Below are 27,796 nucleotides of genomic sequence, written 5' to 3'. Positions count from 1 at the left end.
AGAGGAATGTAAAATACTTCAGGCTAATGTAGTTTGGGTTAACCTACATCGATTTAACTTGATATATCTATGTCCGAAGAAAAACGGTTGCCGGTTGGGGAGAAATTAATGGGAGAAATACTGGAACGTCTTGCGGTTTCGTGTACCATTCTTGACGTGGTGCGCGAGATCTTTTCCACACGACAGCATTTGAGCACCGCAACGCCTGCGCAACACATAAAACTGAATACACGTTCACTTGACATTTAATTCGTGTATTCGCATAGTGAATAGGCAGACATGTTTTTTGTTTATGGACTTTGTGGTGGCAATGCATTGGCTGTTATTATTCGGTTGAGAAACTTGTGTCATCCAGTCTGCTCTCAAAGAAGCTGAAAGCTAGAGTTTATGAAATAGTTATATTACAAGTTGTTGTGTATGATTGTGAAACTGGACTCTCACTTTGAGAGATGAACAGACGATAAGTGTTTTAGAATAAGTTGCTTAGGGAAATATTTGGGTCTAAGAGGGATGAAGTTACAGGCGAATGGAGAAAGTTACAGAATTCAGATTGCACTCATTGTATTCTTCACCTGACACAATTAACATTAAACATTAAATCCAGACTTTTTAGATGGACAGGACATGTAACACGTATGGGTCAATTCAGAAATGCATATAGAGTGTTAGTTGAAAGATCTGAGGGAAAAATACCTTTGTCGAGGACGAGACATAGATGGGTGGATAATAGTGAAATGGCTTGAACGGAGGTGGGAAATGATGGTAGGGACTGGATTAATCTTGCTCAGGATAGGGATCGATGGAGGGCTTATATGAGGATGACTATGAATCTCCTGGTTCTCTAAAAACCATTTGTAAATAAGTAAGTAAGTTGCATTAATTAACGGAGAAAAATAGTTGAAATGAAGAGTTCAGCGGTTATTTTAGATCTCACAGTGCAAAGAAACATTTCTTTACATTGGTAGCATAAGAATTCGGGGAAATTTCATTCTAGCCTTGCTGTTTCCCCTGAACTTGTATTGCCAACTGCTAATTATATTCGACATTTCGTAATTTACCCGATACTAGCGAAACAGCCACTAGTTTGGCAGCATTGCTTCTGGCTGATGTATTGTACTGGTGTACAGTCTCAACAGTGTATTATATGTTGAAAATTCAGGCACATTAGATTGAAAAGTACAGATATCAAACAACCTTGCCCTCTTTTCATTTTTCGCTATTTGCACCAAGTACGGAGTTTGTCTATGTCGCCGCCCTTTTGAATCACTCTGTAGTTACCCTGTATTTCCATTGCTATTTTGTGGAAAACCGCATATTGCAGTAGATGGCTGAGCTGTGACCCATTTTGAAGTTGCACACTATTTCGGCGGGCTACGCTGTACACGATGTGTATCTGTAGAGAGTTGTGTCATGTACTAGGGTGAATTCTTATCTAATAACAACATACACATTTCATTCCATGGGATGGGACCTACAGATTATATACAATGTGTCCGTCTTATAGATTTAACATTACAAACTTTTATAACTTTTGTTGTATCAGATTCTGATCAAAATTTTTTTCATGTAGCTTTGCTTAGTAGGTCTATTGCAATTTATGAAATTTATGCTTGCAGGAATGACGACAATGATCACGTGATTAATATATGCAAAGACGATGATGTGGACACCACAAGAAAGAGTTTTCTCTGTTCTTGGACTGGATGAATCGAAGTATGTGAAGCGTGCACAACGAAATTTTCGCCGTGAATTTAACCTTGGACGTCATGACGATATTCCCTCCTATTTGAGCATTGTGAACTGGGACATACTGTTAAGAGAAACTGGTAGTCTTTTGTCTACTTGTGGGAACCATAGAAAACGGAATGTGTTCGCGGAAATTGTGGAAAGGACTCGTATGGCCTTCGTAAGAAGTCCGAGGAAGTCAATTTGATACACCAATGTAGAGCCACGGTCCACGGTTCATGATGTAGTGCACAAAATATTACTTTTACGGATCTACAAGATTCAGTTACATCAGCGAATCTTTCCTGATGAGAAACGTAAACGACAAACGTTTACTGCAGACATTTTGAATAAGATTGAAGAGGACGGTGCTTTCCTGAATAAAGTGTGCTTCTTTAATGAAGCGACTTTCCACATATTATATAGCAAAGTTAGCAGATTTAATTGTTCTATCTGGGGTAATAAAAATTCTCGTGAGGTTCTTGAGATCGAAACAGACCCTCAAAAATTAAATGTGTTGTGTGCACTAATGAAAAATAGGGCAATAGGCCCGTTTTTCTTTGCTGAGAAACAGTGACAGGAACAAACTATTTAGGTGTGTTGGAAAAGTACGCTGTGCCTAAATTACTTCTTGGAACCATTTTCTATCACGGCGGGACCCTCCCCACTTCGCAGTCCAGGTGCTAGAATTTTTGGGTGAGACGTTCCTCGGTTGATGGATTTGAAGGGGCCTGAACCATTCGCTTCGCCTCCACTATCCCCAGATATGACCCCACTGGAGTTTTTCCTATGGGGATTAGTGAAGAACCAAGTGTATAGCACTCCTGTGGAAAACTTAGATCGTATACGGCGAAACATTTATAGACCTATTCACATTGATCTTGATACGCCATTCAAATAGTTCCTTTCATAATCTTGCGCCGCTACATGCCTCAATACACACGATTATCTAGGCCTCAGTTCTCTTAAAACCACCAACACACCAACACCAGCACATACAAATGTAAGTATTCGAATGCCGTCAAAATTCATTAAAACAATTATATCCCTCATATCAAAATTGAAAGTAAATTAATAGTTAATATTCTTTTAGTTATAGAACTTCTTCATTTATATACTTCAATAAACCTGAGGACACGTAATAGGATGTCATCACATTAGAGTAGCCATTTCAAAAGCCAATGACCTCTCTAAGTAAGTAATCTTATAATAATTATTACCGCTGCCTTAAATCACTTACATATATTTGGTATTATAGCTCATCTAATTATTACGAATTATAATATTGATTTTTTTTACTTAATTTTCAATGAATGATTAAAATTCATACCTAACTCATGATTTATCTATTACGAAATTTATCGTACATTCCACTACATTTGTAATCAACGAGCATTTATTCAATATCTTAACTAATTACACCTAACAGTAATTCTTTAACATAAACAACATTAGTTCAATATTGAACGTTTTTAGTAAGTAATCTTATAATAATAATTATCTGCGTCTCTATATAATAACTTGTCTATATTTTTGCATTTATTATTATTTCTCAATCTTTATTTTCAAGTGAAACAATTACAAAACATACGAACATCAACTACGCAAAATATCTTGTAACTTACGACAATTTTCAGCCATGATTACTCTAAATATCTTATTATCTCCATTATAAATTTTACATTTTAACATTGACAAATTTTAATCACTGTATATTAATTGTAAAGTAGTCATCAACGTCAAACAACATCCATTTCAAATGCCAACGGCCTCTCTAAGTGAAATAATTACAAAACACACGAACATCAACTACGCAAACTATCTTGTAACTTACGACAACTTTCAGCCATGATTACTCTAAAATATTTTATTATCATCATTGTAAATTTTAAATTTAACATCATTGACAACTTTTAATCATTGTATATTAATTGTAACATGAGCTATATGTATAAAATAAAATATTCGTCCAGCCTAAGTTCAAAACCCAAAGATTATCTCAATATTCATCCTGTATTATGTCATATTTTACATAAAGCTCATGAATTTCATGTATCACATATATTGTTCTCTATTCCTTGTTATTTGCATAATTTACTATTATAGGTCCAGATTATATGTTTTGTTATATCTGAAGATGCCCTAAACGGCGAAGACGTTCATATATTGTTATTAAATAGCAAATAAACATTTGCAAGTTGATATGTCTTAAGATTGAAATTCATTAAATACTTATTAATGAAACAATTATCGCCAACGTCCACACTGCAAATGTTGCTGAATACCTGCATAGAGGTGGAGTATAGGTTGGACATCTGCCGGACCACTGCGGGTGCACATGTTGAAATTATTTGAAATGTATCGTAAGTGGTATGACTTTCTCTATCAAAAAATATCAGTTTTTCATTAAGTATGGCCTACTTTACATATATACTCTCTTAAAATGTTAAATCTATAGACCGGACACTGTGAGTAACCATTTATTTTCTCTCCTCTTTCCCTAAAATTTGCCAGGATTGTTACACGTTATTTATAGTATGTAGTAGTCTTGAAACTATACAGCTGCACATTGCCGCTAATATCTCTGAAAATGTATTATTGATGCAATTTAGACGAGCTTTGTTAATAGAAGTTTTTGCTGACTGTACTTGCAATTTAGCCATTCAGCTATTGTAAATGGAAGACCTTGGTGGTGCTAAATATGTAGATACAGAAATGCATCTTTAGTTCTGAGTATGATACTGTATATTTAACACTTACTGAACTTCGTTGCATACAGTCTACCGTTTTCCTCCTCTGTTTCTGCTGTACTTGAATCTGGAAACTGAGCTGTTGTTTGAAGATAATGGAAATCAGAGACCGATTACGCTAGTATTTATAACTGAATATAAGAAAAAAAATTCTGTAAATCATTGCACTTTTTTCCTTGTTTGAACTTCCTGTAAACATGAACTTCGCAACGTTAATCTTTTTAACACATAATAGAATCTCGCTTTACACAGAGCTATAACAAATAAAAAATAGAAAGATTTATGAATTAAAAAAAATAGTACAGCATTTTTGTTTTATTTGCTGTAACCAATATCCCCTCCAAGGTTTATGAAATATAATATTTAATATACATCTTTATTACGCAACTTTTAACAATATATCACTTCGGAAAACGAATTAGTGTCTTTCACGTGTTAAATTTTATGTTACTTTGTTAACATGTTTCGGCCTGCTATGGACCATCTTCAGAACTGGTTATTGCTGGTCTTGACGCCTTTTGTTTTGTTTCCTTTGGGGGTGTGTTTGTGTAGTGTAATGTGGAGACAAAGAGTGTGTGTGTTCTGAAATTGAGTTGTGTGTTGAGAATTTCATTTGGATGTGTTTTTGTGTGTCTATATAATTCCTATTGTTCTAGTGTGTTTAGTTTCTGGCTTTTTGGTTGGATGTGTAGAATTTCCATGTCTGTGTTGATGTCTCTGTAGGTGTGGTTAGTATTTGTGATGTGTTCTGCATATGTGGAAGTGTTTCGTAATTTTGTTATGGCTGTGATGTGTTCTTCGTAACGTGTTTGAAATGATTTGCCTGTCTGTCCTATGTACAAGTTGTTGCAGGTGTTACAATTGAGTTAGTATACGCCTGTGTGGTTGTATTTGTTTGTATTGTTTGTATGTTGAGATGTTTTTGTAGAGTATTAGCTGTTCTGTATGCGATGTTGTAATTTAATTTCTTTAATGAGGTTGCATTCTTGTGTGTGTTTTTTCTGGTGTATGAATATTTCTGCTAGTGTGCTGGAAATGGGTGATCCCATTGGTAGACCTTCGGTTTGAGTGTAATATTATTGTTATTGTATGTGAAGTAATTTTGTTTTGTGATGATGTCTGTAATGTGGATGATTTCTTTAATATGTTCTTGTGGTGTGTTGTTGTTTTTTGAGCATTTGTTCGAGTATCTGTAGTGTATCTTTTAAGGGTACGTTTGTGTATAGGTTAGTTATGTCGAAAGTTGCTAATGTTTTAGTGCGTGGGTTATGTTTGTCCAAATGGAATTCTCATCACACAACTCAATTTCAGAATACACACACTCTTTGACTCCACATTACACTACACAATCACACCCCCACAGGAAACAAAACAAAAAGCGCCAAGACCAGCAACAACCAGTTCTGAATATGGTCAATTGCAGGCCGTAACATGTTAACAAGGTAACATAAAATTTAACACGTGAAAGACACTAATACGTTTTTCGAAATAATATTTACCATATGATTGTAATAGAAGTAAATTTCATATACGGTCCAAATTTTTATTAGTTCCTTAATTTCTCCATTATCTTCTAATATAAACAGGTTGTCCTATTACCAACATATATCCTCTTGATGGCAATTCACTTTTATTACCGTTTATTTCATTTCATCAATAATTGTTTATTACAGTTGCATATATTGTACGTGTGTAATTAAAGTATTATTTAGTGGACATATTTGAGACGGAAATTATGATAACTTTCCAAAATGCGAGTGTGAAATTGTTTGACATAAGCTAAATCGTTCAAGAATGTTCTTCTCTGAAAAAATTTATAACGGCTTGATGACGCACTTGTAAGTCCTCTAATACCTGATGTTCACAGAACTTCCATACTCCATTATCAAGCCATCCCAATTTACTAATTATGAAATACAAAACGGAAGTGTTCTAATAAATGTTGCTGTGTTCCCTCCAAGTGTTTTATATAGTGAACGTGTGTTATCACTTGACTACCTCGACACGCAGATTACCATCCTGATCATAACGATTCATGGCAAGGTTAGTTTATTATTTAATTGTCTTGTTTTCCAACTAACAAGTGTAGACGATTAGAAGAGAGAGAGCCCGAGTGCGGCGCAACAGTTCCTCAAAATGTTTTAAATTTACTGATTATCTTAGGAATTGAAGCTGTTCACACAATATTACGTAAAGCAACAATATATGCATAAGTTAGTTATTTTTATTACCTGCCTTCTGTTCTTCTTCCAGGCATTTTTGCTAATGCCATAAAGACACATTACAACAATCACAGATTATTTCAACAAATTATAATGTCGTGTCATTACTACTATAAGATATTTTTAATTAAATTTGTGCACATATTACAGTACCGGTACCTTAAAGAAAGAGTGAAGATGACCAAGCTACAATAAAATCAGTATTTTTGGACATTTCGGACGTTCCTAGGGACTCTCCTCAGCACTCGTCAGAGGATTCTGGTTCATAAGAGCTATTATTAAAAACATTATGTTGTAAATAATGCTTAATATATCCTAATTAAATTTTCTTTTTACAAGTCAAAGAATTTTCGTGCAATTTCACTACCAAATTCGTATACTAACACATTAATATTTGGTTCTAATTCAAATAATAAAATGTTCGTGCTATTTCACATTATGTCTTTTGTTTCCGGAGGATATCCAATTGGTGATATTGAGGGACTATGCCAGTCTATAACATTACTATCCACAGTTGGTTTGATGGTAGAAACTACAGTGCGATCCGTATGGGAAGACATAAAATAAAATGACTACAAAATTTATAATGGAGATGCTGTGGAATTGATGTCTGTTTCAATCTAATACTGAAGCACGGGAGTTTTGTATAATCATTTTTACCGCATAAAAAGCAAAAGGAATTACTCAGCAACGACCGAATAAACAAATTGCCGTTTACTGCACAACAACGAGCGAAATGTGTCTTGTGGTTTCCTCAATTTTAAATTGTAAGTCGGCGGTTTCAACGGGAGTATGGTGTCTGGGGGCTCCGAGTTACAAGTCGATAAAGTTATAGTTTCGCACTTTAAAGAAACTGGGTCTCTTAATTATGAGAAGCGGTAGAAAGGAAAAAATTCGAGGAGTCATTAAAAGTAATAGTGTTCCTATAGAGCTGAAGAGTGCGTAGTGGACTGAACACGATAGTAATATCCGGACTTTATAACAGGAAGCTACTTGTTCTTACTCTCATAAAGCACTGACATACAAAACCGTGTGCATTTGTTATACAACATTTACTCACCGAATTTTTCACTAACGGACATATTTGAACAGAGTAAAGTACTAAAATGTAAATATAATAGTGTCATTTCCTAACGGAGACAATAAAGATATATTTTGTTTAAGACTTCATTTCTTTACTTTTTACACTAAATAATTTGTTTGTTTAGTCAAATGTCCATACACAAGTTTCAGCCTCATAGGTGACACAATAAAGACATCACTCATGAGACAACTAAGCCAGAAGATAATGGGAAGGTTGGCCAGTTCGTTTCACCCTCCATTGCAGTCATCGCTGACAAGAAACAAATTACATTAAGCAATATACGAAATAACATATAATAGAATTAGCCGGGAAACCATTATACCATTTACTGTATAGAGTCGTAGAAATTTTTTACGGTATGTAAAATAAAAGGAAAAATTTGAAGTTATATGAAACATATTTTCTGATTAGCAACCGGTAGGAAAATTAATAACTGGAAAGTTATCGTCCATTGCACAGCTAATGATACATACAAGAATGGAGACATAATAGGTAATAAGTTTTAAATGTATTAGTATAAGACGTGAAATCCATACTAAATTTACTTGTGGCAGTAGTAATATTATGTAAGAAAACTATGAGCGACATTCTGATTATTATAGTAAAACTCTCCAGTGTTACATAATATATTAACTTCACAAATGGAAGTGCAGTATTTGTAATGTTCTGTAGTGAATATTAGAAGAAGGAGCATCGTAAATTGCTAACTTACCTTTCGAAGACCTCCCAGAGTATCTTTACCATAACAGGCCTTGGACTGACAGTTCTCTAGTTTATCTAACTTCTTCAATATATTATCACCATTCTTGTTTTGCAGCTCGTTGTGATAATCCAACTTCTTCTCTATAAAACCGTTATGTTCCTGGATTTTCTTTTCCAGAAAACTGTTATAATTCTCAAATTTCTCTAATTTTTTCTCTATTATTGCATCCTGTTCAAGTATCCTCTTCTCCAGAAGATCATTATAATCTTTTAATTTCTTCGTTATGAATGCATTCTGATCCTTGTATGTTTCCTCCATAAGACTTTTTAGTTCCTGCCATTTCTTTTCTCGCAAATTTTTATCATCGCTTATTCTTTTCGAAATCAGAATATTCTGCTCCTCGAAACACTTATCTAGAGTTTTTAATTTATTTTCCAAGAAACTCTGCTGTTCCTGGAAGTTATTTTCGAAGAAAGATTGCATCGTTTCAAGTTGTGTGTTGTATGTGGCGTTCAAGTTCAAGAGTTCTGCCATCGTGCCCTTGAGATTTCCATCCGTGGCATTCGTGATGGTATGTACGGCCAGGTTGAACAACTGCAGTAGTAACAGCTGCAGAGGTGCGGGCAGCGACGTCTGCGCTTGCACTGAACCAATGGACATAGTCTGCAAAAGAATACATGATTACCGCCAGCATTTAGAGTACAATGCACATATCATAATATACAGAATGTATCTTTATTAGACCGACACACTTTGGTATCGGATAGAGAACTTATTTTTAAAACTTTTTGTTAAGGAATCCCCGTATTGTGATGTTTCATATCAGCACAACTATGTAATTACTTTTGTTGGTCAAATTAACACAAAAAATTGAGGAAATCAGATATTTGAAAATTAATGAGTCCAAATCGCGTACTCTGCATAATTTTCGGTAAATTTAATGTAATGTAGTAAGATTTTGTCAGTTTGGGAATAGTTTCTAGTAAATCGTTTGAGTCTCAAGACTAGAACCAAATCCTACTAACAATGTCGTGTGCATATCCTCAAACTCGGTCCATAAGGAACTTTTAATGATGTGCCTTGGTATACTCAGGTTAAAAACTGCGTGGAAATGACACTCAACACAGGGGATGTAATTAAATGAGGACGAGCATAATGTCTAACATTGAAGATATGCCTCGAAACATGGAAGCATGCACCCAGCGTCCATATATTCCTTACCAGAAGCGTCAAAGAAAAGGTTCTCCATCTGATCAAAAATTTGTCTAATTAATATGCATCCCTGGTATAAATTCGTTGACTTCTTTCGTTACTTAAATATGCCCATATTAAACTAATGATCAATGATGAAATTCTTATTGTAATTGATTTTACCTCACACTACTTAAAAAATGTAAGAGTCAAGAAATTATTTATTTTATTTTATAATTTATAACAGTAAAATTGATATTAAGTATATTAACATATCTAACTTTATCTCACACAGAAAATAAGTTACTTTATATTAATGTGTATTTTTAACGTTAAAAACTGAACAGTAATTAAATTATTGTATGTTCACTAAAATGGAGAAAAACTGAAACAGATTAAAAATAAAAATAAGGTACAGATTGAAAAGAATAAAAGTTCCTAATAAGCGAGTATAGTTTTTAAATTCACCTCTACATGCTGGATATCAGATAAGATATGCCTCTTCTTGCGGAAGATTATTGCAATCCTGAATTAGAACAGCCTGGAAGTCTCCAAGGATCTCTACACCCTTCATGCAGGATGTTACAGACTTATGAATTTTCCATACATGCTTTATAGGATTAAAGTAGTGACTTGGCAAGTCAGGGCAATAAAAAGTCCCTTCCTACTTGAACCATTCACAAATCGTTCCACTAATATGGACACGGGCAAGTGAAACGTTCTCCTAGGCCATTAGCAAATGAACTCACAATTGGTTGCGGAATGAAGTTGAAGTATAAAGTAGGCTATGATTAATTATATTTTTCCCAAACCGAACACTGTTTGTTCTGTGCTTCATCACTTCTTGGTACAACATGATTGTTTCTTGTATTTGTTTTGTTATTTATAGAAAGCGCTGTTTCTTCATAACAGAGAACGCATTATTAAACTGATGCTTTCTCCCTATATGCCACAAACTAAACACGTCATGAGTTTTGTCATTTGATTGGTGGGATTGGGTCATGTGACTCAGACTCAAATTCCGCTGACAAATTGTCCGATGCAGGAACGTCAAGAGACTTCTAGCTAGGGAAAAGGACAATGTTCTGAGGAATGCGTCGAAAGAAATCTGGCTAGGGCTCCGCAATGAAAAGTTCGAGAATGACTGTCGCCCTACTAGATAAGATTAGTATTTACGTAAGGTCTTACTTGTACGAGTAAGCCTAATACGTATCGTACGTGGTTATTTTTATTTATCTGTTATTTAGCCCGACTTCTGTCTTTTTGCGAGCACATATGATTAATACTGCAATGGAATATTGCTAATTTATAGGTTTTCTTGCCGTGTTTAGTACGTGGCTTTATGTTTATTAATTCATTGTTATAGTTTGTTGGTAAGTTAAAATAACGACTAGAGAACTGAGAAATAGTACCAAAATAACAATCATTTATGTGGTTACAATTACTGAGTGTCTTTACTGTACACGGTTGCGCTGCAAGATGGGCATTACGTCACCATTTGCAGTGACGTTGTACTGTACCTACATAACCAATGCAATTACTGTTGATCAGCAAGTGAGCTAATACAGTAGTTTTGTGTTATTTCAATGCCCAAAATGCCGAAGATAAAAATTATTAAAAAGACTGGATTAAATAAGAAAGGAATTCAGTAGGCCCTACTAAACATTTCAGTAGTAGAGATCATAAAATTACGTGTAAGCATACTTTGTGCATATAGGTATTGTACAGACAGCAATACTTATATTGTAGAGCAACATTGTCGAACAATAATATGTACTGTAAACAATGAAAGCACTACAGAAGCAACTGCGTCTTCAAATTGGAATCCCATGCTAAATATGAAATCTGAGTTGAACAAAAATTTGTATAGAATGATGTTTAGCGATAATATTCCATTCAAATTTTTAAAAGGTTTTTAATGACAAGGAAGCTTCTTCACTTAAGACTAAAAAATTTATACTCCCTCAAAATTTATTATCAAATTTAAATACAATTGAAGTAATCTTGAAAATATGTCAAAAACACGAAACATCTGGAAATATTTAATTTATAAATGATTAAAACTCTACGTGTTGTGTAAAATCTGTCGCACATCATTGATGTGACAGAGCCTGAACTGATTTAAAAAAAACTGGCGAAAGGTTTATATAGTGTTCTCCAAAAGAATTGTGGTCAATTTGAAATGTGTTATAGAAGAGATGCTCTGATTAATTCTTATAAAATAACTGGACAGAATACATATTTTAAATTGTGTGTCCTATTTTAAATATGTGCCCACCACTTTGTTCAATGTCTAAAGAAGTTCGCCGCAATGTAAACTTTGCCTTGGCAACTAGAGGAACTTCATTTTTGAAAACTGTCCTTTGTATATTGTTGTGCACTGCAATAAATGACCTGGGAAGACGGATGACTTCTGTTTTCTTTTTTTTTTAAAGTAAATAGATTGCATGAAAAATAAATGTAGATTAATCACATAAGTGTAAAACATTAGAAATCCCAGGTGTTGAATTTATTTTAATGCTAGAGCGAATCAGGTTATAAAATACTATTAAATAAAAGAATGTCGTCCACATCTGTGGAGTAACGGCTAGCGCGTCTGGCCTCGAAACCAGATGGCCCGGGTTCGATTCCCGGTTGGGGCAAGTTACCTGGTTGAGGTTTTTTCCGGGGTTTTCCCTCAACCCAATATGAGCAAATGCTGGGCAACTTTGGTGCTGGACCCCGGACTCATTTCACTGGCATTATCACCTTCATCTCATTCAGACGCTAAATAACCTAAGATGTTGATAAAGCGTCGTAAAATAACCCACTTTAAAGAAAAAGAATGTCGTATTTCGATGTGCAGCTGTCAGCATAAACAGACTAAAGCAAAGAATAGAGCATTGTATGAGTCTCCAGCCTATCCTGTGCTTTTATGCCTTAGCCAATCGCTCGCTCATTATAAACAAAGCTAGTGCATACCTAACTTCACTTCTATGTTCATTTCTTCGCCTCACTAATAATGGCGAAGAAGGCTGAAAAAAATGAAGTTTTCATACATTTGGTGTTCCCGTTTTGAAGAGGCCAATAATGCATATTATGTAGGCATATTCTAACACTACTAGTGTAACGGCCTGAGGTTGATTACTCTCACAGTTTGTTAAAAATACTGAATAAACAATATTTCTAAGTATCGAGTTACCCTGCCATAGAACGTTATGATCGGGATGGTAATCTGCTTGTCAAGGTAATTGAGGAAAAACACATAATATAAACTCAAATTCCCTCAAAGAAACATTTATTAATAATGCAACAGTAAAAATGACGGTACTGCGTCTTCACACTAAAACTCCAGTCACTGATAATTTACGTTTGAAGTAAATTAGTTGTTACTATTCATTCATTGGCCTGGCGTTCGTCAAAACTAGAGCTAGGAATGCCATCTGTCTTCGCCAACACAAATCAGTAATAGATATTGAAAATCAAACTTGTCTCCCACAACATAACTTTAAATTACGAATCTCCCTACAATTAGTATAGCCCAGTTTGAGGAAGACCACGTACAAACACTCCACGTTGTTGATATCTTACTGTTATGTTACACATAACCAACCCTGTAAACATACACCAAACCTGTTACAATCTGGTCGGGACGCTATCACAGTCAACGCAGCAATGCTTTCTCACTTTCGCTTTCAAGTATGGTCTCACACTCCATGTATTACTTCACAAACAGAGAAGACCGTTATAAACACAAAATAAACGGCCTCGTTCGATTCTCGGTTGGTCTGGTGTCACATCACAGCTAGAAGCTTAAGACGCACATATCTAATACCCGCCGGTATTTAGTGAACCGCTTTCCTACCTTCTCACTTCACTATAATTCCAAGTCGGCTGCACTCCTGCCTGTAAAGATTATCGAACCCAGTTCGATTCCCGTTCAACTTCAATGCTCGTACTTTCCGAACTTTCCACCTTCGTGATCCAATCGCGAATTCCCACAACCAACAACCCCGGTTACCACAACGTAACTGCTCGTAGGTCTGCCCGCTACTCTCCAGCTAATTACGTCGTCAACACATCCTTCTTCAACGAGCCATCCCAATAGACTGACGCTACTACTAAAAATTTATGCTCCCCTAAAATCAAAAGTGTTATGCTCCCTCGCCAAAATATCCAATCATAAATCCAAGCCAAATCACGTGATACACTACTCGCTCCTTGTGCGTGAAAGATAGTTGAGCTATAATAGAAGAAAAGAAACAAGTTATCTAAAAGAGAAGGTAAGACTGAAAATGGAGAAAAGATAAAAGCCATCTGTGATGACTGAGGTAAACTAAATCCACAACGAAATACGAATAATGGAAAGGAGAAAAGAAAATAAAAGTAATGTGCCGAAATAAAACGGCACACTAGTGTTCGGAAACGTTACCTCATCAGAAAGTAAGATGTTGCTGAATAATTTCCCAAAATATTTCTTCCATCTGTTCAGGATTGATGAGATTCTGCAAGCAAGTCACCATTCTCATCCTTGATCACGTTTACCCTTGCCTGATATCCGTTCTTAAATACTTTCTTTGTACCCTTATATAAATCTCGAATGTTTTTATTCTTACTGTCTGTTTCTACCTCATTCAGTTTTTCCTTCAAGTAATCTCTCTTTTTATTCCTCAGTGTACGACTTGCTTCCCGTCTGTCATTGAAATAATTGTCTCTATTCGCCTCAACTGGATCCTGTAAGAATTTCAATTTTGCCTGTTTCCTTCTTTCTACTATCATGCAACAATCTTCATCAAACCACGGTTTCTTTATCTTAGTTTCATAATCCTATGCTCTGCTCGGCTGCAATTTTGATACTATCTCTGATACTTTCCCACATGCTATTAACATCTAACTCTTTCTCAACTTCATCGGAGCTTTCTAAAGTGGCAAACCTATTTGAAATTTCAACGTGATAATGTTGCATAGTTTCCTCATCCTTTAATTTCATGACATTAAGTCTACTTATATTAACTTGTTGCTCTACTCGCTTGGCTATTGATAGTCTTTCTCTTAATTCTCCAATTACCAAATAATCAAGACACCAGTGCCACTTTCAAAAAGGTTGGGAAAATGAAAGATCACATCTTACAAAAGAATAGAATACAGATCCAATAGCTTGACTGTAAGCACAACATCAGGTGGCTTTGTTACCGAAAACTTTCAATTTAAAGGGAAGTGCAACATTGATCTCGCTTCCCTTAAAATGGGATATGTATGTGTATTTATTTACACTGCAAGTGGGCAAGCACCCGGTGGCAGTGGTATACACAATATAAACAATACACAATAAAATTTACAATACACAATACAATTATACAATAAGAATACACAATACAATTTAACACAATAATTACAATTAATAATAAAACATAAATAAAATACGTAATTTTACAATACAACCTACTTAATTATGTATAGGCCTTACATAAGTTTCAATAATCTTTCACTTTACTTTCATCTCACTCACTGTATGAAGGTGAAATAAAACTGAAACCTGTAAAGACTGCTGATATGAAAAAGTATGTCTGTAATTAATCCTCATCACCTACCACGCTATGAAAGCCTTATTCAGAAATATGCAAATAAGCAAAGTGTTAATGATGAATCTGGTAGTGAAGTGTGGGACTCTGATTAATGCCAAGTACTCTAATTGAACATAATGAAATAATATTTTATATAACTTTAAATATTATTGATACATTTAAAATGCATTTCTAATATTAAATACAAATATTTAACATTCATTACTCAGTATTTTTCCCCAATAAATTCTTTCTTGTGGCAATGACATTCAAAACAGCACAAAAACATGTTTATCAATTGAGTAAAGATATGGGAAATTTGGCTTTTTATAACTTGCCGACATTGTTTCTGGCTTAAAATATTCCTAATTTATAGTTTTGTGAAAAAATAGTTCGGTAGTGTTAGTAAGTTCAGAGATATACATAAACTGATTATCCCAAAATTTTAGTCAGTGGACGATGAAAGAGTAGTGGAACGGAGAAAAATTCTCTTCGGCAGCGGGATTTGAACCCGGGTTTTCAGCTCTACGTGCTGATGCTTTATCCACTAAGCCACACCGGATTCCTATCCCGATGTCTGATCGAATCCTCTCAGTTCAAGTTCCACCACTTGGGTTCCATCTAGTGGCCTGCCCTTTGCACTACGTCATAGATGTCTACCAATGTAGGACAACGTCCACATATGTGCGGAGGTGCACTCGTAATGAGTGACTAATTGGCCAGGATCCGACGGATTAAGCGCCGTCTTAAATCATTAGGTGATTTACGCATATCGTCGGACTAAGCGCCGTCTTAAATCACTAGGTGATTTACGCATATCGTCGGACCCCGGCAATTAGTCACTCATAACGAGTGTACCTCCGCACATATGTGGACATTGTCGAACGTTCTTAGACATCTGTGACGTAGTGCAGAGGGCAGGGAACTAGAGAGAACCCAAGAGGTGGAATTTGACTGAGAGGATTCGATCCGACATCGGGATAGGAATCCGGTGTGGCTTAGTGGATAAAGCATCAGCATGAAAAGCTGAAAACCCGGGTTCAAATCCCGGTGCCAGAGAGAATTTTTCTCCGTTCCACTACTCTTCCATCGTACGATGACGCAGAATATCTGCATGGAAATATCATATGTACTTCGGTATATTAAAATATGTATTTAGTCAGTGGACTTGTGTTGGTCTGCATATCATAGCTTCAATTTACAAAACATAGTGCGAATCTGATAATCACTTTCTGAGAGATGCTGATACAAACAAATATAATAGGCTATTATAAGTTTTCCTGCTTTTGGTTACTTTGAGTACGAGTTAGTTTTACGTCGATCTTACTAGCTTCGATTGATACGGAGAGCAAGCTGCGAGTTAACAGTTCACGCTGCAGTGAAGTAGTTTCCCCTAATGATCCAATCCTGTGTGTTTACATCTAGTCATATTTTCCAGTGTACCTGTGTGTATACGTCGATGAATAACAGGAGTAGCACTCATATACAAAACACCACTTAAATTTAGTAACAATAGTAACAAAATGTTTATTTGAATGCAGCTTATATGCAGTAAAAATGATTTTAACTAGGGATAAATTAAACTAAATAATTTTCAGGAATCAGCACATTTTTCCTACACATTCAATGAGAAAACCATTGAACCTGAGATAAAAAATTATTTACTGAAATATATTAAACAATATTAAATATTTATGGAGTGCGTGCATCACGAGTCTCTGCACATTACAATCAGTGACAATAAAAATATAAGACTTTCAAATGAACTATTGCTCCTTCTTTCTAACAAAATACATTTTCTTCTGTCCATATGAAGTGCACACTACCAAACCAAATTCTTCTACTAGAGCGCTAATTTCCAATCGTCTAGTTTTGTTTTGCTTTCTTATGTTCATTGAACACCAGAATTGAACTGTTTAAGTAGATGGCGCCTATCTATACTTCATACATGTCTATACTTTGTAGAAATTGATAATGGATAAATTTTCATTAATTTACTGACATTTGCTGTGCAGCCAATCGTCCTGTATTTTCAAGTCTCCACTTCAATCTTGATGCTGGTCGGTTGTGAGACAGTACTATAGTCAGCATTTCATCGGTGAAGTCAAAATTGATACTAACAAATATCGCACGCATTTTGCTGTATTGATATATTTATGAACATATTCAGCCTTTTTACTTGGTTATTTAACGACCCTTTATCAACTACTGTAACAGATTATTTTGTGTCGATGTGGTTGGTGATAGTGAGATTGTATTTGGCGAGATGAGGTCGAAGATTCGCCATAGATTAGCTGACATTCGCCTTACGGTTGGAAGTCTAGACCGCGGATCTTTAGAGGGGAGGGAGCTATTTTTGTATTGATAACGTAAGGACTTAGTACCGTATTTACACGTTTCGTGAACAGAGATAATTTGTATAAACAAAAGCCGCCCTAAATAAGGGTTCGATAGATCGGCCTACTAATCAATTCATAAAGAATAATAAGTAAACAAAACAATTTTGTGACACTTAGAAAGAAAAAAAAAACATTAAGATAAGAAAACGTAGGAAATCATTTACAATAAAAATTTTGTTGGGTACAAATGATTACTAATTATAGCTAAGGATGATTTTAACATTTGAGATCCTATGGCATCAATCGTTGCATCAGAAATTTTATATTGTTTAAGTTGATCTAAAGTTTCACGTGGGATCGTGCCACGGGCACCGAACATGAGCCCAAAAAATTTACAATGTGTAATGTGGTATTGTACTCCAAGATGCTGACAACAAGGCTCATAGATGACTTGTTTTTCACGACACACCTCTTGTGGCTGTTGCTCATGCATCTCAAAACGTATTGTGGGATCAAGAATGACACCCTTATCCTTCTACCGATCAATTATGATGATATCAGCACGTCTAGTAGAGCCATCAGAAGAGACGCAACCAACCTCCTCATAAACCTCATAGGAAGCATTCTGACGGATTGAAGCTGCGATAAGAGAACTGTATTACAGTTCATCTTAATGGCTTGCGTCCACTGACTGCTCGAAAGTCCCTTTTTGGTTGAGATCCACGAATTACCTTTCTTCCAGTGAGAATAGAAAACAACTCCCAAACCTTTACTTTTCAATTTGCTCCATTGATGAAAAGAATCTGCACGTAATGCTTTTCTTAGTTTTTGAGAAGAAATACGTTCAGAGCAATCGAAGGTAATTGGTAATTGTTTGATGCAATGTTCAATTTCGTTTGGAAGATTTCGAGTGGCTGCTACATGAGGGTTGTCAACGTGTAAAAGTCTTTGACAAATACTTAAGTGCTGAAGGTAAGCTTCCCACTGGGCTTTAAATACTCCTAAACCTCGCAATCTTCTTGGTGCATACAACATAGCATCCGGGGTGTCAGTAGGAATGTTAATTATTTCCTTAACAGCGGTGCGAATAATTTGTCAATATCAGATAGAAATTTCACTTTAAGATCTTTTAAAGGAGCACATTGGAAGGGGTAAACCAACTGAGGCCAGATATATTCATTTAATATATTTATCTTTTGGTCAGGCATGAGTAAGGGTGAAGTGACCAGCTGATTAAGATTTTTTGTCGGTGTATCAATTAGTTGCGCCGCATTAAATTTTACTCCATCATTAAAAGTAATGCCAAGATATCTTATACCTTCATCCGATTTGATGCAAGATATTTCTTGTCCATCGATCAAGGTGAGGGAATCAGAGCAGAGACATCCTTTACGTAGGTGTATAACATTACTTTTATGCGGGTTTACTTCAAGACCAATTCTAGCTAAGGAATTCATAGTCAGCGATGTTGAATATTGAGCGGCAGATTTATTTTTACACAATAATACTAGATCATCCGCAAATGCAGAATGGAAAGATTATTTAATTGAGGTGATATATTCTATCCATATTCTCCAGAGATATTACTTTCGCTTAATTCCTTCATCACGAAGTCAATGGCAACATTGAATAGAATTGGTGAGAGTGGAGCCCCCTGCGCAACTCCTTGCTTGATCATTATAGGGGCTGTCTTTGTAGTTTTATTAATAGTGATAGTAGTAGAATTTCCTATTAAAAGCGATGTTATAAGCGTCTTGAGTTTTGGAGGTATAGGCATAGCATTGAGGGTTTGTTCAATGTGTTGATGAGAGATATGATCAAACGCCTTAGAGATGTCCAGAAAAACTACACAACAAATGCTTAAAAATGCTATTTGAGAGTGCCTTTTTTTTTTTAGATTCTACCTATTTTCCCCAATTTGAAAATAGACATCTAAGTTTTATTCTTTTTTTTGTCTCTGTTTGTGAAGTGTTATTAAAAAGATCCAAGTTATATTTTGTGAAAACTGCAACAATTACTTTTCTCATTTATATTGTCTCTCTTTCTCTCTCTGTGAGTGAGAATGATTCTATGATTGATGTTTGAATCTAGCTAACTTTACTGATAACAATGGGCGCAATCACATTTTGGTAATTTGAAATACGCTAGGATTTCGAAATTCAATATCAAACTGTTTGTAAAAGTCTTTTCTTTAGTTGAGTTCAGTTTTCATGTCAGTGCAGTGGTGACAAGGCCGAAAGAAGCGAGTTCCAAAGAAAGCCGTATAAGGCAGTGGCTTCAAGATTTTACAAACTTTTCGACTGTTGAAAAAATTATATTCTGCCAGGCATGTAACAAAGAGGTTAGTTGTTATGTTTTATTTTTTCGTAGTTATTTCTTGATTTTGTTTCAGAGTTAGTGTTCTTTCACGACATTATTAAATGAATGCGATAGGCATAATATTAAAGTAAGCAAATATCTAGCAGATGATATTGATTTCAAATCATCTTAAAGTATGAAATAGTTTACATTCTGCGCACTATACAGGATTCTCTCTTTTTTAGGTTTCCAGTGATAAAATGTCGCATATAGTTCAGCAAACACAATGACCGTTACATAAAGCAAATGTCGAACAGATATTTGAAATTAAGTAAACTCTTTTGACACCATCATCTGAAGTATAAAAAAATAAGTTTTATGGTGACTTATCTCAAGCTGTTGTGGCAGCTAACATTCCATTTCGGAAACTAGGAAATCCAATATTCAAAGCGTTTCTTGAAAAATACTGCCACCAATCGGTCCCTTCTGAGTCAACTGTGGGTAAAAATTACTTGGACTCAACCTACGATGACGCAATGAACAGAATCCGACAAGATTTTGGAGACTAACATATCTGGATATCGGATGACGAAACGACTGCGATCTTGGTCGATAGCCTACATTGTGAATTTATTTGCCGAAATATTGAATTCATATGCTACATCCCGAGCTTACTTAAACAAAGACACTACCGAACACAAACCAGGAAACAATCGCACATTTTGTCAACATTGGACCGAAAGTATACTAACTTATATCAAAATAATGTTGACGAAAATAAAGTGCTTCTCGCCTACACAGATGCCACAATGACGTTGCTTGGGGTGTTCTATCCGGTTATATTAAAGGTGACGAGTCTTGCCCAAGGTATGCGCCGCGTAGCAGAACAAATAAAAGTAGAAATTAAATGAAATTACAGCCTAATCCTCTGCCCTAAATGTTACGCAACAAACCATTAAAAACACATTTGTTGGTATTTCCTCTACAATATCCTCCAAGATTACTATTATAACGTATCCCGTTTTCCTGAGTTACGCATTCCAATATTCAACTTCAAATATTATTTTTCTCAACATTCTGTAACAATAAAGAATTAATTATTATTTTAGACTTGTATGTTTAATTCCCTTCTCTGATTTATCTCTCAAAACAGTTCTATTTAATTCCATTATACCATATTCATTATACCTTATTAATTTGCCGCATATAATTTGAAGTATACAGTATACTAATATGTAACAACACTTTCAAATAACTTACAGAGAATTTTAATACAAAATTAAAAAGCGTAGAAAATACCAACTCTTCCGAAATACAGTAAGTTATCGATCCTTGTTACCTGTACAGTGTTCAGTGAAGGTAAATTGTACACCATCCTTGTTTATGAATATCTTCGTTAGTTTAAACTGAACTGATATTAATCTTTATCCGACCATTCGTTACATCAAGAACTTTTGTCGAGTTTTTATTTTCTCTATACAAATTTAATTAATGTTGCACAAATTCTCAACAATCACCAAATGATTCTTACATTCTAATTATTTACAACAATATTTCGCACTTATGATACAGCTTCAATAATTGAAGCGTTGGGCCGAATAACGGTCTATGTTACAATTGTTAAAAATCTAATTTTAATGGAATAATACTCCATATTGTCTTGAACAGCTGTCACAAAAATTGTTTTTCAATATCTGTACCAGAGGCGCTTCTAGACGAGTTGCAACCATGCATTTCTTGGTTGGAACAACGGTCTATGTTACTAGTCACTTATAGCGTATCCAGTTATTTACAACGTATCGAAAGTAAAATAGTGGATGGAGAAAGATAAAATAGAAAATTTCTATCTTCATTGTATAATAAATATCCTTGACTAATAGGACGCTCTGAGACAAATAATTTATATTGTTATGCCTGTTTTCTGTTTGGGGTGAAAACAGGGTTGCCAGAGGAGTCTTAAAGGAAGGGTGATATGATTACGGACAGAATGGACAATAAAATATAATGATTGTACAGAAAAAAGAGAATATAAAATATAGATATAGATTTTCCCAGCTGTTTATTATTAATTGTAAAATACAAATTCTAAAAGATGACATCACATGTGATAAAATATTTAAATTTCAAAGTTTCAAAGTGATTACAATGACAAAGTTTATTCATACCTAAATTCATATTTATTTCGTGACTTAGCATATTACAGGTCCAAGCCCATCATCTAACATACAGTATACACTTTCAGAGCTTATACAGGATGTTAAAAAAAGTATCCAATATTTTAGGAGGTGATAGTATGCATCAAAACAAGAAAATAATGTCTAATAAACATGCGTCCTACGACACATACTTTCTGAGATCTGAACACTTGTTCATAGGAGGTGCTCAATGTGACGTCCATTCATGGAATGCATTTTTCTGCCCTACAATATAGCAGACTACCAGATAATCATACCGTAACCCCTGGCATGGAATACTGATACGTCGCAAGGAATACTGAAAACAAAAGTCTGGTTGCGGATATGAGCGGGGTTCGGCAGAGATGGTTTTGTGAATTTTCGTAATCAATATAGTGTAGGCTGATGAAAATCCCCATGGATTTGAAGGAATAAGGCATCAGCACCGATTCTCAATCAACTTATGGGCAGGTGTTCTTGGTCATAGATTAATAGGGCCGTACGTGCTACCACAGAAATTAACTGGGGATCGTTATTAGGACTTTCTTTTAAAGTATTAAAACAAATTTCAAAGAGTGCGTGATTCCTTATGCCGAAGGGCAGAGGAATGCATTGCCATGAATGGACGTCACATTGAGGATCTTCTGTGAACAAGTGTTCAGGTCTCAGAAAGTATGTGTTGTAGGGCCCATGTTTATTAGACATTATTTACATATTTTGATGCATACTAGCACCTCTTAAAATATTTCATACTTTTTTTAACACCCTGTATACATATTTTTCATTGGACTTCAACATTTTCAACAAGCTTTCTTCCCTTCTCTGTGCCATGCATATTTTCTGATGAACGTTTCTTTCTAAATGTTTAGAAATATCGTATTTCATACTGAATTGGCTGTCTCAAACCTTACACTTGCAAAAATCTTCATTTTTCCTACATGAAAACCTACATTGTTGAGGAAATTGATTCAAATTTAATGAAATTATGTAGGTCTCGAAGAAAATAATTACTAGGTAATGTTAAAATTATAAAAGTGACATCAATTTTCTAAAGAAGAGACTTTTTGCGTCCCGCCTTCAATCGGAGCGGACTCGGGATTTTTATTTGAAAATTGGGACATTCCCTGCAGATAGAAAAGCCGAGAAACATCTGCTTTATAAAAAAGTATATGGTGAGAAAAATTTCAGCATAGCCAGTTTTACACCTTATCTTCCGTGTTGATTATTATTATTAATATTATTATTATTATTATTACTATTATTATTATTATTTGATTACTGATATTATTAATATTATTATTATTATTATTATTATTATTATTATTATTATTATTATTATTATTATTATTATTATTCACAAGTATTGACAGTTATTTCATTCCATTCATTAAACACACTTAAATGTACAGCAAATTGTACTTACTTATTAATCCGTATTCAATTACATTATCTTAAATCCGTACAGAAATTAAACGGAACCATAGCGATATCCTGTCTCTTTTTTGTACATATTTGTATCGTTTAAATTAGGCATGGAACTTTCAGAGAATTTTTGTCTATTTGATTCAAAGCGTTTATATATTCCACAGGCAAATAAATTTGCTTAATGTATCATATCGCAATATTAACGAAATAGTGTCAATAGAATTAGTCTAGTTTTAAAAATCGGTGACATTTTCAGTAAGATGAATTGCAAGATTACTCATGGGTTCATTTGACATTCGCCATACACTGATAATCGTATGATTACTGATTAAAACCAGCCAATAAATAGACCAAACTGGAATAGAACCAATAACCGAGCGCTAGTTCGGCTTACGAGTCATCCTAGCTCTCCGTAGACCGAAACGTGGCTTTCTGACAATGTATCATCCATCTCTAGACAATTTTAAAATAATTCAGGAAGTACTTTTACCAAAACAGAGAGAGAGGGAGAGAGAGGGAGACAGGGAATTTAAGCAAATCCCAATGATTGCGTGAGACATTTATTTATTTATTTACTGACTTATTTATTTATTTATTTATTTATTTATTTATTTATTTATTTATTTATTTATTTATTTATTTATTTATTTATTCTGGTGTAGTTAAGACCATCAGGCCTTCTCTTCCACAACACCAGGAATACAAACACAATAATAGAAATAAACAGAAAAAAATACACTATATACAAAGTAAGCTACACAAAAAATAAAGAGAGAGAGAGAAAAAAAACACTATATACAAAGTAAAGCCACACAAAAATATACACAGGTTGCAGTCACACAAACTTTAAATGAGTGATTAAGTATCATAATTAATTGTATCCTAAGTAATTAACTAACATAAACAAGAAACTTTCAATTTTAATCTAGATTAAAAAGGAAAAAGAAAAAAAACACAAATCAATACTTCTAGCAATACCTAAAAAACATTAACTGAGACAAAATTTTCCAATTTAATTTTGAATTGTGATAAAGTCCGGCAGTCCCTGACGTCATTAGGTAACGAATTCCAGAGGCGAGGTATTTCTACAGTATAGGAAGAAGAGTATAAAGACGTTCCATGATGAGGGATAGAAAGAAGTGCTTGATGTCGGTTTCGAAGAGTTGTAAGAAATTGAAAGCGCGATAACAGATAATTCGGAGTAGAAGTATGTATGATTCTAAACAGAAGAGACAGTGAATGTATTGTTCTTCGTTCCTTCAGACGCACCCATGAAAGTAACTGGAGCGAATGTGTTATATGGTCAAATTTACGAGTATTGCAGACGAATCGTATGCACACATTATGAACATGTTGTAGTCTCTCAGCTAAGAGTGAACTTACATTAGTTAGCAAGGAATCGCAATAATCAAAATGGGGCATTACAAGCGTCTGAATAAGATTCTTTTTTAGAGTAAGTGGTAGAAATTCTTTCATATGAAACAAGGAGTGAAGTAGAGAAAATATTTTTTTGCAAATGTGTGTTACTTGAGTGTTCCAATTTAGATCGCTATCCATAAAAATGCCAAGATTTTTAACTAATTCACTGTATTTAACAATAATCCCATTCAATATTAAATGTGGTATAGTACTACTATCAAGAGTGCTCCGTAGACGATTATGTCCCTTTACGATTGCTTGCGATTTCTCTGGATTTAACTTTAATCAGTTGGTCCCTATCCTATGCAAGTTTAATCCGGTCTCTATCATCATATCTCTAAAAGCCGTTTCTAATGAAGCAAGTAAGTTGTATTGCTTAATGGAGAGAAATAGTTAATATGCAGAGTTCAGCTGTTACTTAAGTTCTCATATTACAAAGAAACATATTTTCGTTACATTGCCAGCATAATGATTCAGGAAAATTTCATTTTTGCCTGGCTGTTTACCGAACGTATTATGGAAACTGCTAATTATAGTCATCATTTTGTAATTTACTCGATACGCTAAGTATCTAAAATCCGATAGAACTAGTGGAAAAGTTATAAATCTGGCAGAATTGGGACAGGCGTTTGTGTTGTAGGCTACTAGTCTTCGATTTACTTGAAGGCTATAATTTTGAAAATTCCAAAATAAATCATTTTACATGTGAACATATTGATAAATGCTTATAGAAATATTAATTCAATTTTTTAAATGAATTATAAGAATAGTTCAGAATTTGTGAATTTTATTAACGTTTGTTTGTTTAGATTGTAGCCAAAACTGTGCTAATAATCTACTTACCTTTATCAATATTATTTAACTGTCGGTTCTTCTATATTTTTGACACGAAATTGGATGATTACTAAGATCAAACTATAGCTATGTACTGGTTTTTAAGGAACCCAGAGATTCATTACCGTCCACACATAAGCCCGCCATTGGTCCCTATCCAGTGCAAGATTAATCCAGTCTCTATCAATATATCCCACCTCCCTCAAATCCATTTTAATATTATCTTCCCATCTACGTCTCGGCCTCCCCAAAGGTCTTTTTCCCTCCGGCCTCCCAACTAACACTCTATATGCATTTCTGGATTCGCTGATACGTGCTACATGCCCTGCCCATCTCAAACGTCGGGATTTAATGTTCCTAATTATGTCAGGTGAAGAATACAATGCATGCAGTTCTGTGTTGTGTAACTTTCTCCATTCTCCTGTAACTTTATCCCTCTTAGCCCCAAATATTTTCCTACACCTTATTCTCAAACTATAGCTCCAACAGAATAAAAATTGAAAAAAAAAAACATAATTGTACTAAGTATTGAACGAACATAAAGTAACGAATAGAGGGAGACAGACCCAGTAGGAAACCACTTACAATTCTGTCTCCATTATACCGAGTGACGTCATTGTATTACAATAAAATGACATAATTTTATCGGTATATGTTTTCATTAAAGCTTTCCATGTTAAACATTTCTCTCATAGCAATAATTAAGATGTAAGCACTCTGTTATAAATCAATGAAAACAGAACCTTATCAAATAATAATGATAAACATTTTCATTCGACCGAATGGGACTTACAGATTATATATGTCCCTACTTTTAGCTATTTATTTTCTCTTCTTGCACAGAACTTTGCATAAAATTTGATAGGAAGCGTTAGAAATGATTTCTAACGGTATTAAACTGCACAGCTGTTCATCGCCACTAATATCTCTGGAAATGTATGGTTAAGATAATTTAGGCGTCTTTGCTAATAGGACTTTTCGCTGTACTTGTAATTTAGCGTCAGAAATTTTTTTAAATAACATAATATTTCTTCTGAAAGGAAAACATTCTAGGTACGCAATTTTATTTTTCAATCAGTGTTGCAATATGCGCCTTAGACATATCAATGATTTATCTATAACAATTGATGTAAATATGCACACACTTTTGGAAGGCATAAAATATATATCAGCTTGTGTAAGTGGAAGATCAAATGCATTGTTGAAGATTTATTAACACAAACACGAATTTAATAATCTGGGTATGAGAATATATTTAACACTTACTGAACTTGGTTGGATACAGTCCACAGTTTTCCTCCTTCGCCTCTGCTGAACTTGACTCTGAAAACTCGGCTGTTGTGTGATGATGACTAAAAGCACAGACCGATGACGCCAGTATTTATAACTGAATATTAAACATTGGTGTAAAAAGATTGCACTGTTTTTCTCGTTTGAACTTCCTCTAAACTTGAACTGTGTAAGATTTATTTTTGTAACAGATGGCACAATCTCGACTTACACAACGCAATAATAAATAAAAAATAGAAAGCCATATCAAACAGAAAAAAATAGTGCATCACGTTTTGTTTTACAGTTGTAACCAACATGCCCTCCGAGGTTTATGAAATGTAATATTCACCATACGATTGTAATAGAAGTAAATTTCATATAAGATCCAAATTTTGATTAGTCCCTTAATTTCGCCATTATCTGCTAATATAAACAGGTTGACCTATTATCAACACACATCCTCTTGATCACAATTCACTTTTATTATCGTTTAGTTCATTTCATCAATACAGTAGACTCTCCTAAGTTCAACAAAACAGAATTGAAAGTTCAGTCCAATAATGGTAGTGGGTGTGGCAGGTGAAATGAATACAAAGTCTTATTGGTTATCCATCAAAGAATACAGTACTGTACTTGCATTTCCTGTCCGCCCCGATACTTGTGTGGTACTAGAACTTGGATCTTCCACTTACACAAGCTGATTAATTAATAGGGATGGCTGAAAATGTACCACACTGAGTTCCGACAGTTCCGTCCCACAAACAGAACAATTCTCAAATAGAAAAAGAAGAGGTCATTAATTTAAAATCAGTGATCA

At 34.6% G+C, this 27,796-nt stretch overlaps 1 protein-coding gene and 1 non-coding gene across 2 annotated transcripts in view; one reads left to right on the top strand and one right to left on the bottom strand.

The window, feature by feature from the left end:
• Positions 1-27,187, bottom strand: part of LOC138691372 (ankyrin repeat domain-containing protein 1-like) — a 35,397-nt gene extending 8,210 nt beyond the window's left edge. The window contains exons 1-2 of the mRNA XM_069813277.1: positions 26,974-27,187; positions 8,494-9,147 (exon numbers count right to left, since the gene is read on the bottom strand). Coding sequence (XP_069669378.1) covers positions 8,494-9,144 — 651 coding nt within the window. The 5' untranslated portion in view covers positions 9,145-9,147; positions 26,974-27,187. The remainder of the gene's footprint in view (positions 1-8,493; positions 9,148-26,973) is intronic.
• TRNAF-GAA (transfer RNA phenylalanine (anticodon GAA)) lies at positions 16,206-16,277 on the top strand. The gene has a single exon. It is a non-coding gene; the product is annotated as a tRNA-Phe (tRNA).
• Positions 27,188-27,796: the final 609 nt, after the last annotated feature.

The sequence above is a fragment of the Periplaneta americana genome, chromosome 16, assembly GCF_040183065.1.
Source record: "Periplaneta americana isolate PAMFEO1 chromosome 16, P.americana_PAMFEO1_priV1, whole genome shotgun sequence".
Taxonomy (NCBI): domain Eukaryota; kingdom Metazoa; phylum Arthropoda; class Insecta; order Blattodea; family Blattidae; genus Periplaneta; species Periplaneta americana.
Note: the sequence above shows the minus strand (reverse complement) of the source record. Positions and strands in the feature narration are given on the sequence as shown.